This window comes from Sinocyclocheilus grahami, unplaced genomic scaffold (assembly GCF_001515645.1).
Source record: "Sinocyclocheilus grahami isolate Dianchi unplaced genomic scaffold, SAMN03320097.WGS_v1.1 scaffold419.1, whole genome shotgun sequence".
NCBI lineage: Eukaryota > Metazoa > Chordata > Actinopteri > Cypriniformes > Cyprinidae > Sinocyclocheilus > Sinocyclocheilus grahami.
In genome coordinates this window covers 1,340,427-1,361,889 of record NW_015505598.1, presented here as the reverse complement: position 1 = coordinate 1,361,889, position 21,463 = coordinate 1,340,427, and the positions used below count along the sequence as shown (strand labels likewise).

The 21,463-nt window shown below is 37.2% G+C and overlaps 2 protein-coding genes across 4 annotated transcripts in view; one reads left to right on the top strand and one right to left on the bottom strand.

The window, feature by feature from the left end:
• Positions 1-5,936: 5,936 nt before the first annotated feature.
• LOC107551236 (60S ribosomal export protein NMD3) lies at positions 5,937-16,153 on the bottom strand. Its single transcript, XM_016232775.1, has 11 exons — positions 15,999-16,153; positions 15,394-15,439; positions 15,129-15,263; positions 13,832-13,928; positions 13,672-13,752; positions 13,440-13,599; positions 10,698-10,843; positions 8,599-8,705; positions 7,652-7,777; positions 6,357-6,427; positions 5,937-6,277 (listed from the first exon to the last, which is right to left on the bottom strand). The coding sequence occupies exons 2-11, from the start codon at positions 15,435-15,437 to the stop codon at positions 6,144-6,146; spliced, it is 1,101 nt and encodes a 366-aa protein (XP_016088261.1). The 5' UTR covers positions 15,438-15,439; positions 15,999-16,153; the 3' UTR covers positions 5,937-6,143.
• A 1,614-nt stretch (positions 16,154-17,767) lies between these two features.
• The window catches only part of LOC107551298 (protein phosphatase 1L-like), a 26,003-nt gene continuing 22,307 nt past the window's right edge, over positions 17,768-21,463 (top strand). For 2 of the 3 annotated variants that reach the window (XM_016232854.1, XM_016232853.1), the window contains exon 1: positions 18,319-18,702. In XM_016232854.1, coding sequence (XP_016088340.1) covers positions 18,355-18,702 — 348 coding nt within the window. In that variant the 5' untranslated portion in view covers positions 18,319-18,354. The other variant, XM_016232855.1, reaches the window with a different exon arrangement.

Here is a 21,463-nt window from a genome sequence, read left to right as displayed (position 1 = left end):
TAAAACCATTTTAATGAAAGCATTGAAGTCTCCCTTCTGAAAAAAAATGATCATTTCATTTTAAAAAACAATAAAAAAATAAAGCTATACACCTTATGTAGATCTATATCACACTTTAACATTTTAATTAATGTTTTAAAATGTTATCAAATGAAAATGTAACAACTTATTTTTGGCAAAGTTCTGCACAACAGAGGTATACTACGTTAAAACATGGACAAACATGATATTCCTTAAAAAATAATGTTTAAATAAATTCCTTGTTATAAAGAATATTATTATTGTTGTGGTTAGAACTTTGAAGTACATTGTACAATGCTAATACATTTCTGTCACAATTTCAAGTTAAATCGAACTTTTGTTTTGACGGGTATTTGACAATGGTTTTTCTCAAATAAAACTAGGAAATGTTTATTTGAGTTTTCTCTCAGAGCAGCTCTGGTGATGTTCATGTTTACGTAGACGCTGAAAACACCATTAGCAGTAGATAAAACGGCGTCACTCAGAGACATGTAGGAACAAGCAGATTAGCAGTCGCTTTGCTCTTTAATATTCACAGACACATATCATATCTACTTTTGATTTATCCATCCATCAGATTACACATCCAGTACGTGACATCCTCGTTATACTGTAAATTGCATGTTCAGGACTGCACCGGGATTCCCTCTGCATCACGGAAGTCATATGGCATTCATTTATAACTTTTTATAAATGCGACACACCTTAATCTGCACGGAGAGATGGTGTTGGATGCGCTGCATTAATATATATATATATATATTAGTGCTCCGCTGCATGTGTGTGTAAGCAGCCGAGTGGAAAACGTATGTTTATGCAAATGTTTACGGTATGATAACCGTGCAAGTCCAAACCGTGATAAACCGTCATACTGGTATATCGTTACAACCCTAATTGTTACCCTTATACGCTGCACAAAAACGATGCACAACAAAGGTCAAATTTGGCCTGACTCGAGAAAGAGTTGTACGACTCAAAAAAATATGAAAATCGCACAGTGTATGCCCGGCTTTAAAAGCTCTCCAAACATAAACAGACCGTGAAAGTGGGAGCTCCGCAGAGTTCCAACCATTTTCATCTGCATAATTTTCTGATCTAATCTGAGTTTCGGGTGTGCTGAGACTATGAGTGCGAGGTGAGAATGAACAATATTTTAACACTGAAACATGAATATTTATACACTATTTTTGAAAATGGGTGGTTATGAACAATTATTTCCAAAATAATTATTTTAGAATGGTAATGTTCAGTTGGCCTGGAACAAAATCCATCCACAAAGTGCAGGCTATGGCACTTTCAACTGAAAAATGATTAGCAGCTGCAGTGAATGACTGTGAACAAACATAAACCCTACTGGGTTAAACACACCCAAACATATATGCTGTAATATCCTGTTGTAAATGAAATGACAATGAGCTGAATTCAGACATGCCTCTTCATCTGACCGGCTACAGGGAATGAACACACAGCATCACCGCCCACTCTGTTCCTCGTTCAATGCTTACTCAAGGCAAGCTTTTGAAGGAATGTGTTTAATGAGTAAAACACTGAAGGGTATGGAGCGGACCAGAATAACAAAAAGGTGCTTTAAGGCCATCAGGTAGATTTATCTGTATACAACTGAACTTCATTATCCATAAATTAACATTCATCTGAGGTGCTTCATCATACTTCAGTTGCTAAAAAAGGAGCAATGATTGAACAATTTAAACTGGACCAGAATAACAAAAAGGTGCTTTAAGGCCATCAGGTAGATTTATCTGTATACAACTGAACTTCATTATCCATAAAATTAACATTCATCTGAGGTGCTTCATCATACTTCAGTTGCTAAAAAAGGAGCAATGATTGAACAATTTAAACAAACCGTCATACTGAAGCAGACTGGCGAACAGGTGTAACAGTCATCAATTACATGTTCTCAATGTAATAAATAACCCCGTAAAAGCCATCAAAGTAAGGTGTTTATTGCCAAAGATAAATCTCTGCAATTCATTAGGACCTGTAGGGAAGGGATTTGAATATGTAGGGAGTGGTGTTGCCCGCAGGGAACTAAAACCTGGTTAATAAAAATCCATATATGACATGAGAACATGCTTCAATGCTGCCGAGTCACAGTAGTTTGCCTGCCAGCTATTTACATGTCAACATTATCAGAGGCGAACAGGGCAAATAAATCACTGTCATATACACTGAACAAAATTATAAACGCAACACTTTTGTTTTTGCCCCCATTTTTCATGAGCTGAACTCAAACATCCAAGACTTTTTCTATGTACACAAAAGGCCTATTCCTCTCAAATAGTGTTCACAAATCTGTCTAAATCTGTGTTAGTGAGCACTTCTCCTTTGCCGAGATAATCCATCCACCTCACAGGTGTGGCATATCAAGATGCTGATTAGACAGCATGATTATTGCACAGGTGTGGCTTAGGCTGGCCACAATAAAAGGCCACGCTTAAGGTCACGCCTCTGATAATGTTGACATGCAGTGTAGCTCCCATCACATAGACATGTTGTTCCCTGAATTACCAAAAACAAAGGTCTATTTGTGTCTAACTGCAAATGAACTGCATTTGTTAAAATTTTTTATTTTGAAGTAAAAGTTCAAATGAGACCTACAATTCATTAGGACCTGTAGGGAAGGGATTTGAATATGTAGGGAGTGGTGTTGCCCGCAGGGAACTAAAACCTGGTTAATAAAAATCCATATATGACATGAGAACATGCTTCAATGCTGCCGAGTCACAGTAGTTTGCCTGCCAGCTATTTGCATGTCAACATTATCAGAGGCGAACAGGGCAAATAAATCACTGTCATATACACTGAACAAAATTATAAACGCAACACTTTTGTTTTTGCCCCCATTTTTCATGAGCTGAACTCAAACATCCAAGACTTTTTCTATGTACACAAAAGGCCTATTCCTCTCAAATAGTGTTCACAAATCTGTCTAAATCTGTGTTAGTGAGCACTTCTCCTTTGCCGAGATAATCCATCCACCTCACAGGAGTGGCATATCAAGATGCTGATTAGACAGCATGATTATTGCACAGGTGTGGCTTAGGCTGGCCACAAGAAAAGGCCACGCTTAAGGTCACGCCTCTGATAATGTTGACATGCAGTGTAGCTCCCATCACATAGACATGTTGTTCCCTGAATTACCAAAAACAAAGGTCTATTTGTGTCGAACTGCAAATGAACTGCATTTGTTAAAATTTTTTATTTTGAAGTAAAAGTTCAAATGAGACCCTTGGGGAAAGGTGGCAACCCAGAATTGGCACAGAAGGAGCAAGTTGGATAAGAAGGTTTATTCTGTTTATCAGATCTGTACAACCTCTCCTGCACACAGGTGTGCTATGAGTAACCAGCCAAATGAATGAGAACTGATCTGAGAATGTCCTATATATATACACCTTAATGAATGAGGCCTCTGCTTATACATTTCTATACTCCTTGCTAACTTTTCAGTGCAGACCTTACAGAATTTATAATATAGGTTATCAGCTGGCTTCTTAGATTTGGGTTTCAATCTTCCCGAGTGTAATGTTGCCAGGTTTGACAGTTTGCCACAAGTTTTTACATCTAGACCCATTTTTGACCAATACACCAGAACTTGTCAAATCTATACATTAAGAGTTCTTAGATAAGAGGATCGTCACGGGGAACCAGTCATTAGCCTGGGATGCAGGGATCCTGGGATCCACACCTGATCAAGAGTATGAGTAGTTGAACTATAGAGTCATTTATATTTAGGGTATACTATATTCTCAAAAATTCACACATCGTCACTCACCTGCATTGCTTCTATGAACAGAGAAAAACAGAATACAATTGTGTGTGTATATATATATATATATATATATATGAAAATAAATAGGCCTACACAAAATATGTTTCACTTAATTAACACACTAACAAAGCAAAAGAAAAAAAAAGTTAAAGAAAACCAAGATGGCTGAAAGCGTTTTTTTTTCAAAAGCACAATATTTTGTATTTATTGAGTGAACACAAATACAAGTTAGCCCTTTATAGTTAAAAATATTTTCTCTCAACGCAATTTTGACTGATATGATAAGGTACTTCAACCATGCAGAAAAAAACTAAACAAAAAATTACTTAACCATTAAATTTCAATTATGCTCATCCCTATATATATACTGTATATATATATATATATATATAAATAACTACTAAACTGCTGTCCTGTTACAGGCATTACATGGTTTCACGTGTGGTTCTGCAACTGATTCTTCATTAACAATTTTATTTATTTTAAAGAAATTCATTTTCTAGTGATTTTGTTGTGTTGGTATATTGGCATTAAAATAAGCAAAATAAAAGAAAATCTGTAATCTGTCTATTTTAACTGTTAAAGGCAAGTTTGACATAGCCTTCACACATGAGTTATGATATTAAAACAAAGCAATAAACCAATCAAGTTCTGATGCACTGACTCACTATTAATCTTTTTTTTTTTTGGTTGAATATTAACTAAACAAAAAATTACTTAACCATTAAATTTCAATTATGCTCATCCCTATATATATACTGTATATATATATATATATATATATATAAATAACTACTAAACTGCTGTCCTGTTACAGGCATTACATGGTTTCACGTGTGGTTCTGCAACTGATTCTTCATTAACAATTTTATTTATTTTAAAGAAATTCATTTTCTAGTGATTTGTGTTGGTATATTGGCATTAAAATAAGCAAAATAAAAGAAAATCTGTAATCTGTCTATTTTAACTGTTAAAGGCAAGTTTGACATAGCCTTCACACATGAGTTATGATATTAAAACAAAGCAATAAACCAATCAAGTTCTGATGCACTGACTCACTATTAATCTTTTTTTTTTTTGGTTGAATATTAACATCACTACTGGAGTTTAAATTTGACCAGTGGGGAAAAAATACAGCTCTGACGTTCCCTAAATGGGTAATAAAACTCACATAGGGGGTTCAATACCACTGTTGAAGGAATTAAATATCTTTGTCTGCTTTTTGAACTAATTTTGGATCAAGACTAGTTTCAGAGACGTAAATCAAAACGACGTCAAAACTAAAGTTGATCTTTTAAATTTTTATAGAAGTAGTATTGTATACAGTTGCATACAGAAAAGGCAGAATATTCAAGAAACCTTCAAAACCACACCATTGGGACTGTTATTGGACCTAGTGTGTGGCCTTTAAACCCAACCAGAAGCAGAAGAACTGCAGACCAAATCTGTCTAGATTTGACCCAGTCCTGTATGAAATCTACTTCTGAAGCAGACTAGCGAGTCTGTATATGATGAGATCCAAATGAAGGCATGATCCATAAGTCTGCACATAAGATTTATCCTAAATTTACTAAATTTACTAAATTCTACCCAAGTCACTCACTATGTACTGCCATTGTACTGAATTCACCCAAATGGATGTTCATTTAACAATCTTATCTGTTCGGCAGAATAAAGGAAGTCGAGATATGTGACCCTGGAGCACAAAACCAGTCGTAAGGGTCAATTTTTAGAAATTGAGATTTATACATCATCTGAAAGCTGAATAAATAATCTTTCCATTGATGTAAGGTTTGTTAGGATAGGACAATATTCGGTCGAGATACAACTATTTGAAAATCTGGAATCTGAGGGTGCAAAAAAATCTAAATATTGAGAAAATCATCTTTAAAGTTGTTCAGATGAAGTTCTTAGCAATGCATATTACTAATCAAACATTAAGTTTTGATATATTTACAGTAGGAAATGTACAAAATATCTTCATGGAACATGATCTTTACTTAATATCCTAATGATTTTTGGCATAAAAGAGAAATGTATAATTGTGACCCATACAATGTATTGTTGGCTATTGCTACAAATATCCCCCAGCGACTCAACACTGCTTTTGTGCTGCAGGGACACAAATGAGGATGAGTAAATTACATTTTCATTTTTGGGTCAACCATCACTCTTATTTTTCAAACACTGATTTTATTAATTATAGTACTGCATCACTGCACCAGCACATTAGCAAATGAGCAATGAACATGAGAATTAACCGTGGCTGTCTGGCTAGTTTAATCCTTCACACACGTCTGACACCTGCTCTGATCTGTGGTGTTGTTCATTAATCAGTCATCATATCGGCTCCTGCTCCACCGGTGGAGTCGCTCAGGCTCAGATCCTCCATCATCTCCGCCAGAGAGATCCTGGGAGCGCCGTCGTCATCCGTCTCACTTTCCACAGGGATCTTTGAAGCATCTGTACAGGGAAAAATGATTCTGGCGTGAGTACGGTGAGAATATTAATTCAAGAGATGCGTTGTGGTGCGTTTCTTCACCTCTGAAGATGTTGACGTTCTTCCTCAGCATCTCATCTTCCTCCAGGTCCTCCAGGAATTCAGTGTATTGTCTATAAGAAAAAATACCATCATCAAACAGCCAATAAAAACTAAATCAGAAAAGATAATGATGATTGGCATTTCAAGTATAATTAAAGTTATGTTAAAAATACATACTTATTTAGAATTTCAGTAGTCTGTTCCAATACCAGTGAATTTTTATGATTCTTGATCATTTCAATACCATACCAATTTAATTTTTTATTAAAATATTAAAGCTAATAATAATTTAAGGCTACATGGCATTAAGTAAAGATTCATAAAGACCTGATCCAGTAATAAAATGAAAAACAAGGCAACATAAAGAGAGCTTCAAGTCTGTCTCACGTCTTATTAAAGCTACTAAAGTTATTCAGACAAGCGCAGTGAGTGTTTTACGCTTAAATATTACGTAACACTTCACAGTAAGGTCTCGTTCGTCAATATTTGTTAATGCATTAGCCAACACTGACAACGTTTACATGCAAGCTCTTGTTTTTAACTCAAGCTGACAATGTGCGTGGTCATATTTACTCCAGATATACGAGAAACATTAAGCATAAACCGATCAACATTTCATGAGTTTAGGGCCTCATTAAATTTGTTTTTATTTTCCCCTAAATTCTCATGTGATTTTGGATGCGATTAATCGTACGACAGCACTAATATATATATTAAAACAAAGTCTTTAATAAAGTTAGCATGGTTTCTGTACTGCAAGTACAGCAGAAAAATGGTATTGCTACACATTTACAATTTTAGTATCAGCCCAAGACAGAAACACCGGTACTTTTGACATCACTAGACAAAATTATAATGCGACGATCACCAAAAATGAGGAAAACTAATGCTGTAGACATTCAAAGTTGTTCCTTATTCTTCATACGTTTACCCTCACTATATCTGAACAAAGTAAATGTCATGTAAGCGTGTCTGTTGTATTTCACCCAGAAATCATGAAGGGAAAAAAAAAAAAACTTGAATAAAGAAAATGAAGCTTATTTTAGGACCATTACAGCTCTTTACATTAGACCATTTCTTATGACAAGTCTTAACCTCATTACTGTGATGCTTCCAAGTTCTTATGGTTTTGTAATTGTCATTTTTCTCATTAATTCCAAATAAATTCTCCTCTCTGCAAGTTTTATCTGTTATTAGTATTCAACAAATACAGCTATGATTTATTAATTTGTTCTTTGCATTATAATAAAGGGAATTTGAGGGGTAAATGTGAGCACAGCCTCAGATCTCCTCACCTCTCATCATCGGTGTCTGCAGCGTCTCTCTCTCGGTCCAGCTCCCTCAGCTTCCACACTCGGTTCTTCACCCGCTTCATGCGGTCATAACTCTTCTTTATCAGCACCTGAACACCAGCAGCATGTTATTATTAGTAATATCATTATTCAAGATCAACATGTTCCTGTAGCTAGCAATGTCACAGTCATGGGTTTGATTTCCAGAAAAAACAAGAATTGATTTGTATGTTGAATGCAATGCAAGTCGCTTTCAATAAAAGCGCAGCTCTGACAAATTCTGACACAAGTAGATGTTATCTTCACATATCAAGTATGATGGTTTTTTTGTATATTTTTCAGTTTATACAGATTGAGTGACTGACTCACTATCATTAAAATGTTGACATGTCGTCGATAAGATTTTTAAAATGTTTTTGAAAGAAGTCTCTTCTCTTCTGAACTATTGTTTTTTAGTATCAGCCCAAGACAGAAACACCGGTACTTTTGACATCACTAGACAAAATTATAATGCGACGATCACCAAAAATGAGGAAAACTAATGCTGTAGACATTCAAAGTTGTTCCTTATTCTTCATACGTTTACCCTCACTATATCTGAACAAAGTAAATGTCATGTAAGCGTGTCTGTTGTATTTCACCCAGAAATCATGAAGGGAAAAAAAAAAAAACTTGAATAAAGAAAATGAAGCTTATTTTAGGACCATTACAGCTCTTTACATTAGACCATTTCTTATGACAAGTCTTAACCTCATTACTGTGATGCTTCCAAGTTCTTATGGTTTTGTAATTGTCATTTTTCTCATTAATTCCAAATAAATTCTCCTCTCTGTAAGTTTTATCTGTTATTAGTATTCAACAAATACAGCTATGATTTATTAATTTGTTCTTTGCATTATAATAAAGGGAATTTGAGGGGTAAATGTGAGCACAGCCTCAGATCTCCTCACCTCTCATCATCGGTGTCTGTAGCGTCTCTCTCTCGGTCCAGCTCCCTCAGCTTCCACACTCGGTTCTTCACCCGCTTCATGCGGTCATAACTCTTCTTTATCAGCACCTGAACACCAGCAGCATGTTATTATTAGTAATATCATTATTCAAGATCAACATGTTCCTGTAGCTAGCAATGTCACAGTCATGGGTTTGATTTCCAGAAAAAACAAGAATTGATTTGTATGTTGAATGCAATGCAAGTCGCTTTCAATAAAAGCACAGCTCTGACAAATTCTGACACAAGTAGATGTTATCTTCACATATCAAGTATGATGTTTTTTTTGTATATTTTTCAGTTTATACAGATTGAGTGACTGACTCACTATCATTAAAATGTTGACATGTCGTCGATAAGATTTTTTAAATGTTTTTGAAAGAAGTCTCTTCTCTTCTGAAATATTGTTACAATTTAAAATAAGGTGTTTTCTATTGTAACATTGTATTGTTTTTCCTGTGATGGCAACGCTGAATTTTCAGCATCATTACTCTAGTCTTCTACATTTTAATTTTTTTGGGTAACAATTTAAAATGTCTTTACTGTCACACCCTAACTGAATCTCGATTCGTTTAGCATCTCAACCAATTTGAATCGTCACATATTTGAATAGATTTTCAACCGGCTCACAGTTAATCGTTACATCCCTAGTGTATTACATGAGAAACAGAACAGGGCAGACGCGCTACAAAACACATTCAGTGTAGACGGCATTATTGATTATAATGGGTTCTATGTAGACATGTGCCGGTATTCTGTAACGCGATATGTCACGATAATGAATATGCACGATATTTGTTTTGATTGTTATCGTGGGCACTTCAAAATACCGAGAATAATTATTTATTACAAATTATTTCGAATTTGTAGTATGCTGCGTGCGCTCTCAGATGTAAACTAGCACGGCTGAGAAGCGCACGGCGGACGCTCTGGACGAAAGCACTTTCACTCGCTGACAGCAGATGGCGCTGAACAGCAGAAATGCAGCCGCTACCCCGGAAACCCCAAGAAACAAAACAGCTGTGCTACCTTGTTTCTGAAACGTGTTTAAATGATTTAAACAGCCATTCAGATTTGTGTATTCGCTATGGTGTTCATCACAGCGCCAAATACGTAAAATATTTAGACTTAATAGGCTACTTATTTTCAAACCTTTCCACATTTTAATATGTACAACAACATGCCCTAGATATGGTTTGAAAGTGTTTTGATTCTTTATTGTTCGGTCAATATTGTTTCAATAATGAAAAACTCTTCTAAACATTCATTAATCTTAGGTATTCCAATATTTAATAACACGCTGTCAAAATCAAAAGTTGCAACTGTGTTATTTAATGAGCTAACATGAACAAAGACTTGTATTTTGTAACAAAGATGAATAACTTCTGTAGCAAATGTAGCTGTTGCTGATTGTGAATGTTAATGCATTAACTAAGCTTAACTAATGAGATCTTATTGTAAAGTGATACCTATTGGTCTTTATAGTTCTTTTGCACTTTAATCTGTGTAAAACTTTTAACTTTATACATTTGTTGTGTATTTATTGTATTTAAATGTTCAGTTATTTTTGTTTTAAGAAAAAAGCTATTAAACCTGTTATACTGTATTATGACAGCACTTTTTTAAAACTAAATTTCAATATCGTGATAATACCGTACACCGTGATAAAAGCATTAGCAATTAATCGCAACATGAAAATTCAATACCGGCATATCCCTAGTTCTAGGTCCTTTTGATGTGAAGACAATCCAGACAGTCATTCTGTGTTTGGATGAGCCTAAGCCCTTCTGTGCCTCTATACTGAAGTGTCTCTCTTAGATAAGGAACGTTTAAGGAGATGCATCCATATGAAATGCATCTGATTGGGTTATGAGCATGATACAGAGTATCCTGAACACAGTATAGCTTACTAATCATTTAAGGAAGAACTGTGAAATCTGTTAAGTCTTTGGGTTTAACAAAATTAACATTATTAAGCAGTTACCAGCATTTAAAGACAACACTTCCACTTCACTTTAGTACTCCTCGCTTGTTGTTTATTGGAGTATGTAGGAGTTTTACCTTATTGGACGTGAGACCGGCGCCGGCTCCTAACTTCTGATCTCTGATAACGTCGATGTCCATGACCATGAACTCCTCCAGCTGCCGCGGGCTACACAGACTGCTGAACGGGTGACGCCAGAATGTGTTCCCATCCACCTCAGCAACTGAAATCAAACACACACTACAATAAATACAATCCCATCCTCTAAAGACATGGGTGTTGTGATTGACAGCAGTTTTTTTTAAACATATTTCAGCAAAAGTTAATGGAGAAGCACGATAATGGATATGACAATATTAATGTATTTGATCTCGTCAGACTAAATGTGTCCCTGGAGCACAAAAGCAGTGTTGAGTCGCTGGGGGATATTTGTAGCAATAGCCAACAATACATTGTATGGGTCACAATTATACATTTCTCTTTTATGCCAAAAATCATTAGGATATTAAGTAAAGATCATGTTCCATGAAGATATCTTGTGTCGGTCGCGTATATCCGCCATGTTTGTAGTTTTTAACACTTTATTTTGCGTGTTTGTAGTTCTAATCTAATCCTCGTTCACCGTGCAATGTGTTGTGGGTAATATTAGCCGTTAAAGTGTGCATCGATCTGCACTTACAATTCTAACTGGAAGTAGTATGCTGCGTCCAAGTCCTCCTGGGACGTTCGTACTCACGAGTTGACAAGTCGTAATTACGACGTCAGGTGCGTTCAAGTCAGTTTAGTCGGCACAAGATGGCCAAGATGGATAATAAATTACAAGAAAATACAACGGGGTCTGTTAACTCTGCTTATAGAAAATCAAGAGCAAAGAATTCGCATCAGGTGTGTTTTGCGTTTTTAATATTTTTAAAACACGCAACATGGCAAATCAAAAGATTTTTCACCTATAGGTGCAAAAATTATAGCATTTCTTAACTTGGATTTCATTAACTAGCTGCATAACAAGAACATGACCAGTTTAAGTTTATAGGACAACTAAACTATCAGTTTAAACAAAAATGTACCGTTAACTACAGACGTTGCATCCATCGATTCTGCCATGTTTCTCGCTGACACGCCCCCAACTCGGAAACTCTGGGCTTAAAGAAAATGTAGAGTTTTCCACACGTAATAACGACTTTGTGGTGGCGTTCATGTGCTTTCAACTCGTAAATACGATCTATCCGACATGACTTGAACACACCTGTAGCCCATCCGGGAATCTTTGGCATACTTTTTTTAAACGTACTATGATTTGGGACATACTAATTCTATTTTCGAATACGATTTAGGACGGATAGTATGCGAATTGGGACGCAGCAAGGCATTTCCCTCGTTTCTGAATGAATCGGCCGTTTGAACGAATCAGTTGAATGAATGACTAAATGGCTCGCAGTCATCTGCCGCCACCTGCTGGTGGTTTGGTTTCATATTTAAAATGATCATTGCATTTTTCACAACATTTCTTATTTGTATGTTTAAAAAATATTTATAACATTAATCTTATAAAATTATTAATGCATTTGAAATTTTGCAGTGTAACTGCATTTATAGAGAATATCTGTAACTTAGTCCAGATTGGGGGAATTGTAATGTTTAATAATAATAATATTTTTTTTTGCATTGAAAAAAGTATAGATTTTTGTTTGTATATGCTGTCAATGATATAGTTCTTAGAAAGAAAATCAGAATCAGCAGTTCACACTTAAAAAAAATAAAATAAAAAAAATTCAGAAAAATTGCAATCAGCGCATCTCTAGGTTCAGCAGAAGTAGGCCCAAAAGATTTAAGACACTTCCCTGAAGATCACTGAAGGATACAGATATTAGCATACTGCAGTCAAAATTCAGTTTACATTTGCTTTTCCTAATTGTTACTACTTGAGTTTCACAACAAAAAAAAACATACATTTCGATACCACAGCACAAACGAATACTAGACTTACTAATATAAGTACAGCTAATTAATACGAGTATAGTTCTCAAGCAATTATTGAAGACAACTAAACAGAGACTAAAGCGGCAAATTAAAAATAATACGGAAAACAAATACAAAAGACTTACAAAATCTAACAATAATATTAATGTAAGAAATACTATAGAAATTAAAAGCAATCAAATTAAATATATAACAAAAACACTGTGTAAATTAAATACACAGCAGCAGGTATATTAGGCTGCTGTCACTTTAAGACCTAATTAGCAGAATGTCAATGGCACAATAAATGACAAATAATCGTAACTCTTACCATGCTTTTAATTCAGTGCAACTTAACATTTGATTAAATATTAAGGAATAATTGACAACGGGCCTTTGACCCTGTTTCTTCACGAACAGGGCCGCTGTTGTTACCTCGCTTGTGAGAAGTCATAGTTTTTAAGTTGATGTTACTGATAAAATCGTCAGAGTAGCGCTAACAACATAAGCGCGTATGTTAGCGTGTGTGCGTCTGTGACGGAGAGAGAGAGCGGGAGAGATAGAGTATAAGCTTTCCGCACATAATAAAACGTAATTTTGCAGCGAAAACATGGAAATGATCTGTCGTTTTTTTCCCTGTTGTTTACTATATTGATTTGTCTCAGTGTCGTTGTGGGTTTTGGTTCTTTTGCTGTTTTAGGCTGTAAGGTCCTTTGAAATAACTGAAGTGATATGAACATGTAATGCGGTCAAGAGCTTCCTGGAACTACGTTCTAATTGCACACCTTAGAACGTCCGTCAGCCAATCAGATTCAAGCATTCAACGGCCCCGTAGTATAATTTAAACATTTTAGCAGCGCTCTGCTCTAGGCACGTGTCTCCTGCGTGTACCTTCTGTCTGACTTGCACGACTGCTTTCCAGAAGTCTTTGGCCTCCACCCGATGGCAATCCTCACACATCTGAGGCTGAACGACGAACTCCACCACGAACACCTGCTGCAGAATGGCTCCACTCATGACCTGCAGACACATCAGCCTCACTGAAACACTGCCAATCTGGAGTCCGCTCAGTCTAGAAGTCTCCTACATTACCTCTTTCTGGATGGTCAGCTTCATCTTGATTCTTTTAGAGTGCGGCTCCGTCCATAAGAAGCCCGCATCGATAAGTCTCACCTTGAGGGTAATAAAGAAACACACTGTGAACTCCGCATCAGCTGCAGCGGTCCTCGATGTGATTCTGTGAGTTACCAACCTTTGACATGGAAGCCTTGAGTTTCTTAAGGCACAGAGCCAGAAGCTCGCGGGACTCCAGAGCGCACTGGAGCCACGTCCCCGGAGGCTGCAGGTACCTACACACACACACACACACACACACACACACACACACACAAAGAAAACACTTATTTAGACGCTCTGTGTTTTGGGGATCTGTACCATCATCATCATCATCATCATCATTTTCTAAATCCATATTCTAGTCCTTGATTTCAGTTCTAAAATAGATTCTGACATGCTTTAGAGCTGTGCAATATTCCTGCACACAAGTAATCGTATTCTGAATGAACTAAAACATATGTGGACCACAAAACCAGTCGTACGGGTCAATTTTTCGAAATTGAGATCTGAAAGCTGAATAAATAATCGTTCCACTGATGTATGGTTTGTTAGGATCGGACGATATTTGAAAATCTGGAATCTGAGGGTGCAAAAAAATCTAAATATTGAGAAAATCATCTTTAAAGTTGTTCAAATGAAGTTCTTAGCAATGCATATTACTAATCAAACATTAAGTTTTGATATGTTTACGGTAGGAGATTTACAAAATATCTTCATGGAACATGATCTTTACTTAATATCCTAATGATTTTTGGCATAAAAGAAAAATGTATAATTGTGACCCATACAATGTATTGTTGGCTATTGCTACAAATATCCCCCAGCGACTTAATACATGTTCCTTTTTCACTATTAATCAAAATCATCGGTCTCATTCACTAATAACGGCGTGGATTATTAGCATTTATACACACAGGAGAACTTAACGTTGCTGCTCCCAAATTGTTGAATTTTCCTTCCTTTTGGATTTAAGATCCAAGGACGCGTTTTAAAAGCAGCTAAAACCTTGCTTTTGTATTGCTCGGTTTTATCTGATTGTTTATTTTTAATGTCAGTCATTTGAGTGGGTGTCTTTTGTAAATCACGATAGTCATTATTTTTTGGTACGGAAAAAAATGAAAGCTGCATTAAACATTGACTGTTTTGATGCTCGAATCGTGTTAGTGAATGAGGCCCATTTCTTATCATATATGTTCTTGACAAGAGGTAGTTAATAAGAGTGTCATGATGCTTTCGTCTGCATTTTATGATTTAAAGGGATAGTTCACCCCTCCAAAAAAAGACAATTCTGCCATTATATACTCCTCACAAGACATTAATCAGTTATGAGTTGAGCTCTTGTAATGTTTCTCAGTCGTGCTCCAACCCTAACTCCACTTTCACTCAGTACACATGGTCATAGCTTCTCTCCGTGAGCTGTGTTCAGACCGCACCGTTCACACTGCCTGCAGAAATGGACGGTGACTTGCTTGGGAATTCCTTCCGAGATGTCCACTTTATTCCTCAAGCAGGAGACGCACATGTTGGCCGGGTTTGGAGGAATGGCAATGCCACACATACAGCACAGGCTGCGAGCCCAGAGAAAAGCAGAAAGAGCGAGAGATTCAGAAACGACCCAAACATCTCCAGCAGAAAGCAATGGAGAGGAACATCTGAAAACACTCGTATAAGCGGTCACTATCACAACATGATACTCACATATTGCCTTGGCTGCTCGAGGGCGGGGCTTGCATGTACTCCATGACTGCAACAACAAACCAAACATAATAACTCATTTTAATAATCGCATCCGAAATAAAAGTTTGTTTGCATAATACATGTGTGTGTACTGTGTATGTTTATTATGTATATTTGAACACACACATACATACAGTATATATGTAAGAAAATATGCTGTTTATATATTAAATATATTTATGTATAATATAGGTTATATGGATATAAATATATACTGTATGTTTGTGTATACACGCATAATAAATATACACCGCACATGTAAAGAAAACTTGTATTTTGGATGCGATTAATCGCGATTAATCGTTTGAACGCGCTACATTTTAATAACCAAAAACTCCCAGGAAAGTCTAACAGAAGAGATCAGTGCTTCTTGGGTTCTCCCTGTAGCTTCTGATTTGCCTGGCGTTATTTATATATGAACGATTGTGGAAATCCTGCATGTAAAATATGAGTATTATTACCGTCTGACACATGACTGTACTAACACTAACACTAACACTACCGTTACCTCAGCGCTGTTTAGTAAGGTGCGTGTCAGCATATAGAAGCACTAAACCAATACTCACTGTGTTGGAGAATCGGCGATAAACTATTCAATTAGATCAATAACTTCTGCTGAGCACCACATGAACACAGCACACGTGTCTGCGCCAAGACCGACGCCCGCCGATGACGTCACGACACGATGTCGGAATGACAAGACCCCGATAGCTGCCCGACATGCGCCTGAATGTAAATGCGAGTAAACATTCTTCTTCTTCTTCTACACCGCTACCTCAGCGCTGTTTAGTAAGGTGCGTGTCAGCATATAGAAGCACTAAACCAATACTCACTGTGTTGGAGAATCGGCGATAAACTATTCAATTAGATCAATAACTTCTGCTGAGCACCACATGAACACAGCACACGTGTCTGCGCCAAGACCGACGCCCGCCGATGACGTCACGACACGATGTCGGAATGACAAGACCCCGATAGCTGCCCGACATGCGCCTGAATGTAAATGCGAGTAAACATTCTTCTTCTTCTTCTACAAAAAACACTAAATTAATACAAATATATGTATATATATATATAAATCGGAATGCAAATAATTTTTATAGATGCTGTCGTCAAAGACGCCATTTGAAGCTAAGCGCAGACGTTTAAATGGACAAACTTACTGATGAAAACTTTAATGATTACTCTACTTTTAAAGCATACATTTGATTTAAACAACAGGTCTACATAATGTTCACATATGCAGTTCATAGTATTAGCCCTACAGTTACAGCATGACATATTATTTAAAGCTATTCCTATTAACATTTTACATAACATTTATTTATTTCATCTCACAATTCTGTCCCCCCCCTGGCAAATGCAAGTTTATATCTCCTAATTCTGACTTTATTATTATTATTTCTGCGACCATGATGCACGCGCATTCAAGAGGGTCTCTAGCTGCAGCCTTGCACTTGCACTCTCAGACACTTGCACTCTCAGACACTTGCACTCTCAGACACTCGCACTCTCAGACACTCGCACTCTCAGACACTTGCACTCTCAGACGTGCACTCTCAGACACTCGCACTCTCAGACACTCGCACTCTCAGACTTGCACTCTCAGACACTTGCACTCTCAGACACTCGCACTCTCAGACACTCGCACTCTCAGACTTGCACTCTCAGACACTTGCACTCTCAGACACTCGCACTCTCAGACACTCGCACTCTCAGACTTGCACTCTCAGACACTTGCACTCTCAGACACTCGCACTCTCAGACTACACATACAATGGTTAATTTTCGTAAAAGCAGTATTAAAATAGATGAATGAATGCGCGGGCATTGCCTTAAAGAAGTTTAACAGTGTTGAACATTTAGGCTAATATCTCTTAAACAGTATAACGCGTGACTTTGAATATTAATTAAGAATTTTGGCATACATTCATGAATTACATACAGTGATTTGATTGAATGATTGAATGAAAAACAGCAGAATAATGACTAGAATTGAATGCAAATGAATGAATATGTTAATTCTGATCTTATTCATCAGGTCTGGCACACAATGCAGCACTGCAGTCACTATTTAAACGAGCGCTAGCACAGTGTGCTGAAATCGGTAACGTTACGTTGGATTAAAACAAGTTCTGTTGAGTTTGGAAAATTCTGTGCACAGTAATCATCAGAATATCTCTTCGCCTATCTCATTTTAACAGGCTTTTATTCAACTAGATGATTGCAGCATATTGAAAAATATACATAATCGATGCACTGCTTCGACGAGCACTTCCAGTAATCAGTGCAGCTGTGATGAAGCTCTGCGGACTTGGCAACCCTGACACGAGAGCGCGCTGCGCGCACCCGCTACACAGAACACCTGCCCGCGCAGCGCGTCGCAGGACTAAACACGGCATTTATTGACCATTTTTGAAGGGAAACAAGCGTTGCATCTGGTTATTATTTTAAAAAGAAAACAAACTGCGTGCACTAATTATTTTCGAAGTGCTAGTTTTGACATGAACAGGGTTCTGATGTGTGCACGCGTCATTAGCGCAGTGGAGGAGAGCAGGAGCGTCTGTCATTAGCTCAGTGTGTGTGTGTGTGTGTGTGTGTGTGTGTGTGTGTGTGTGTGTGAGGGAGCATGAGTCCGCTGGCTCGGACCGTGCGCTATCTGCTGCTGCGGCCGCAGACTCTGCTGCTCCTCGGCGGCAGTCTGGCTCTCTGGAGCGTCCTCGAGGTGAAGACCATCCTGCGCTCCAGCCGCGACGCCGTCAGCAAGATGAAGGGCCGGGTGGAGGAGATGATGCACAGCGAGGGGATGCTGCATGAGGGGTTCTCCAAGACGTGGCAGCACAAGAGCAGCGGCGCAGCGGTGTACTCCATCCAGGGCATGTGTGTGTGTGTGTGTGTGTGTGTGTGTGTGTGTGAGGGAGCATGAGTCCGCTGGCTCGGACCGTGCGCTATCTGCTGCTGCGGCCGCAGACTCTGCTGCTCCTCGGCGGCAGTCTGGCTCTCTGGAGCGTCCTCGAGGTGAAGACCATCCTGCGCTCCAGCCGCGACGCCGTCAGCAAGATGAAGGGCCGGGTGGAGGAGATGATGCACAGCGAGGGGATGCTGCATGAGGGGTTCTCCAAGACGTGGCAGCACAAGAGCAGCGGCGCAGCGGTGTACTCCATCCAGGGCAAGAGGGATCACATGGAGGACAGGTTCGACATCCTCACAGACGCACTCAACCAGAGCCATACCAACATCTACGGCATCTTCGATGGGCATGGAGGAGAGGTGAACATGTCTGTCTGTCTGTCTGTGCATGCATCTGTCTGTCTGTCTGTCTGTCCATGCATCTGTCTGTCTGTCTGTCTGTCTGTGTATGTATCTGTCTGTCTGCATGCATCTGTCTGTCTGTCTGTCTGTGCATGCATCTGTCTGTCTGTCTGTCTGTGCATGCATCTGTCTGTCTGTGCATGCATCTGTCTGTCTGTCTGTGCATGCATCTGTCTGTCTGTGCATGCATCTGCGCTCTAATTTTCTACTTAATATACTAAAAATGATTCTTTAGATTCTTTTTCACTGTGCATATGAACTAAAATGCGCTTTTAACATACTTTCTCTGTATTTAAAAAATGTATTGGTCACCACTTGTAGTACACTTGAGTGTACTAATGTATGAAAGATGGGTTCAAGTGTACTACAAGTGGTAACTAAATAATTGTTTTTTAAATACAGAGAAAGTATGTTAAAAGCACATTTTAGTTCATATTCACAGTGAAAAATAATCTAAAGAATAATTTTTAGTATATTAAGTACAAAATGAGTGTGCAAAAATAGAGCCCTTTAAGTAAGTACATTATGGAAGTGTACTTTTTTAAACCTGGGACATTTGTGACTCTGAACCACAAAACCAGTCATAAGGGTCAATTTCTTTTCATCTGAAAGCTGAATAAATTAGCTTTCCATTGATGTATGGTTTGTTAGGATCGGACAATATTTGGCTGAGATACAACTATTTGAAAATCTGGAATCTGAGGGTGTAAAAAAATCTAAATATTGAGAAAATCATCTTTAAAGTTGTTCAAATGAAGTCTTTAGCAATGCATATTACTAATCAAACATTAAGTTTTGATATATTTACAGTAGGACATTTATTAGGATATTTCAATATCCTGAAATATTTGGTTTCCATAAAATGTAATTTTTTGCATTAACATCAGCACAAGATCGCCTGTTTGTATGAACATAAGATAGCAGCTTTCAAGTGTAAGAAAGTCAATTTTTATTTCCCACAATATATTACAAAAAAAACTAAACATTGTTCCATTATTAGTTTGGATTGGAAGTTATATAACATTAAGCTTTATGTTTGTGCTGTACAGATTTAAGAGAAAAGGACAGCTGTTTTGGGATTTCAGACACACACACACTTTTGTTATCATTATTTGGTCATTTTTTGTAGACGTTTCAGCAGAATTTTTCACATACAGATCTGATTTGGTGTCTGTCTCATTTGGTGCAGTGTAGTTTACTGTAAGAACATTGTTCTTTACCATATTCAAGTTGTTTCAGATAAAAGTGTCTGCTAATGCTTAAATATAAATACAATTGCCATTATGTCATACTTTCCATAAAGCACAGCTCTTAATGAGAATAACAATTGTTGAGCTGTATGTATTATTAGGACAGTAGATTTGAGTGTTATTATCTATGAATAAAAAAAAAACAGGCAATTTGAGTTTGTTTATTTTTATCATGGTAAATATAGTACTGTGATGAACAATGGTATCAGATCTCTATATGACACTCATCAGACATCAACAACACACGAACACTTGTCAACACTGATGTCATGTACATCAGTGTGGATCCAAAACAATCTGTGAGCGCCAGCCAAACCAATAATAATGTGCATGGTCTAAACACATATTGCAAAAAACAGTAATGCATTAACTATGTAACATACTTGTATGTAACATAAAGTTCTCATAATGAGGCCAGAGTGAGTGTATTATGTTTAGGCATGGGCAATTTAGCCTATTTGTCAGTTTTAGTACTTGACGGATACAACTCAGAGTACTCAAGGGAATAATGGCATGGAAAAAAATGCAGTATTATTGACCATTATTATCGATTATATCTCCAGAGTGAATGCATCTTGTGTGAGTGTACTCATTCTGCATCTGCCTGCAATCTTTCCTGAGTGATTACCTGGCCTGAAAGTCACCAAGTACATTAGCATGTTCACCAATAATGCGATTATTGACAACCAAAGTAAGGGCTTATTCAAATGAAGATGTTTACACAATGTGCAAACCACCTGGATTTTACCACATTTATTAACTTTAAACCGAAATAAAATAAATAGCAGAACTACTAGACGGGAATAAGAATAAACCCAGAATAGCTCAAAATCCACCAGTTATATCATCAGAAATAATGAATTGTGTTTCTTTAACGTAACACGAAACAGCACAAAGATAATTGGTTCAATGCACAAAAAATGTCAGTTTCAAATTAAAATGTCTTAGACATATAACATAGGCAGAAACACTTCTCAAGCACAGTTTTGCAATGTAAAAGACAAAAGAACAAAACAGTAAGTGCTAATTCTGTAGTTGCTCCTGCACCTGCATTTTATATTGTATTGCATTTTTAACAGCAGATTTGAGAGTCCGTTTCTCAACAGAGTGGCAATATAAAACATTTACACCATTGTGATTGTTTACTGTGATTAGGAGTGTAATTACCACTTGTAAACGATCACCATATTAAAAAAGGCCCCTTTTGGACACACTTCTGTATTAGTTGCTATGTCATGCATGATCATAACAGTGATTGTTTTCTTGATTATTTACTGGTGTCACGTCCAAGTACTCCCTAATTATCAGAATCAGAATGAGCTTTATTGCCAGGTATGTTTACACATACAAGGAATTTGTTTTCGTGACAGAAGCTTCCACAGTGTAACAGAATGACAGTGACGGAACAAAAAACAAAGATAATAATTTTTTTTTTTTTAAATAGAACAAGTAAAATCAGGAATAAAAAA

Coding starts and splice junctions, on each gene's coding strand:
- LOC107551236 (XM_016232775.1), bottom strand. CDS start 15,437: ATGGAGTACATGCAAGCCCCGCCCTCGAGCAGCCAAGGCAATAT. Junction 15,264..15,393: donor TCGAGCAGCCAAGGCAATAT/GTGAGTATCATG, acceptor CTGGGCTCGCAG/CCTGTGCTGTATGTGTGGCA. Junction 7,778..8,598: donor ACAGACACCGATGATGAGAG/GTGAGGAGATCT, acceptor TTACTAATAATA/ACATGCTGCTGGTGTTCAGG.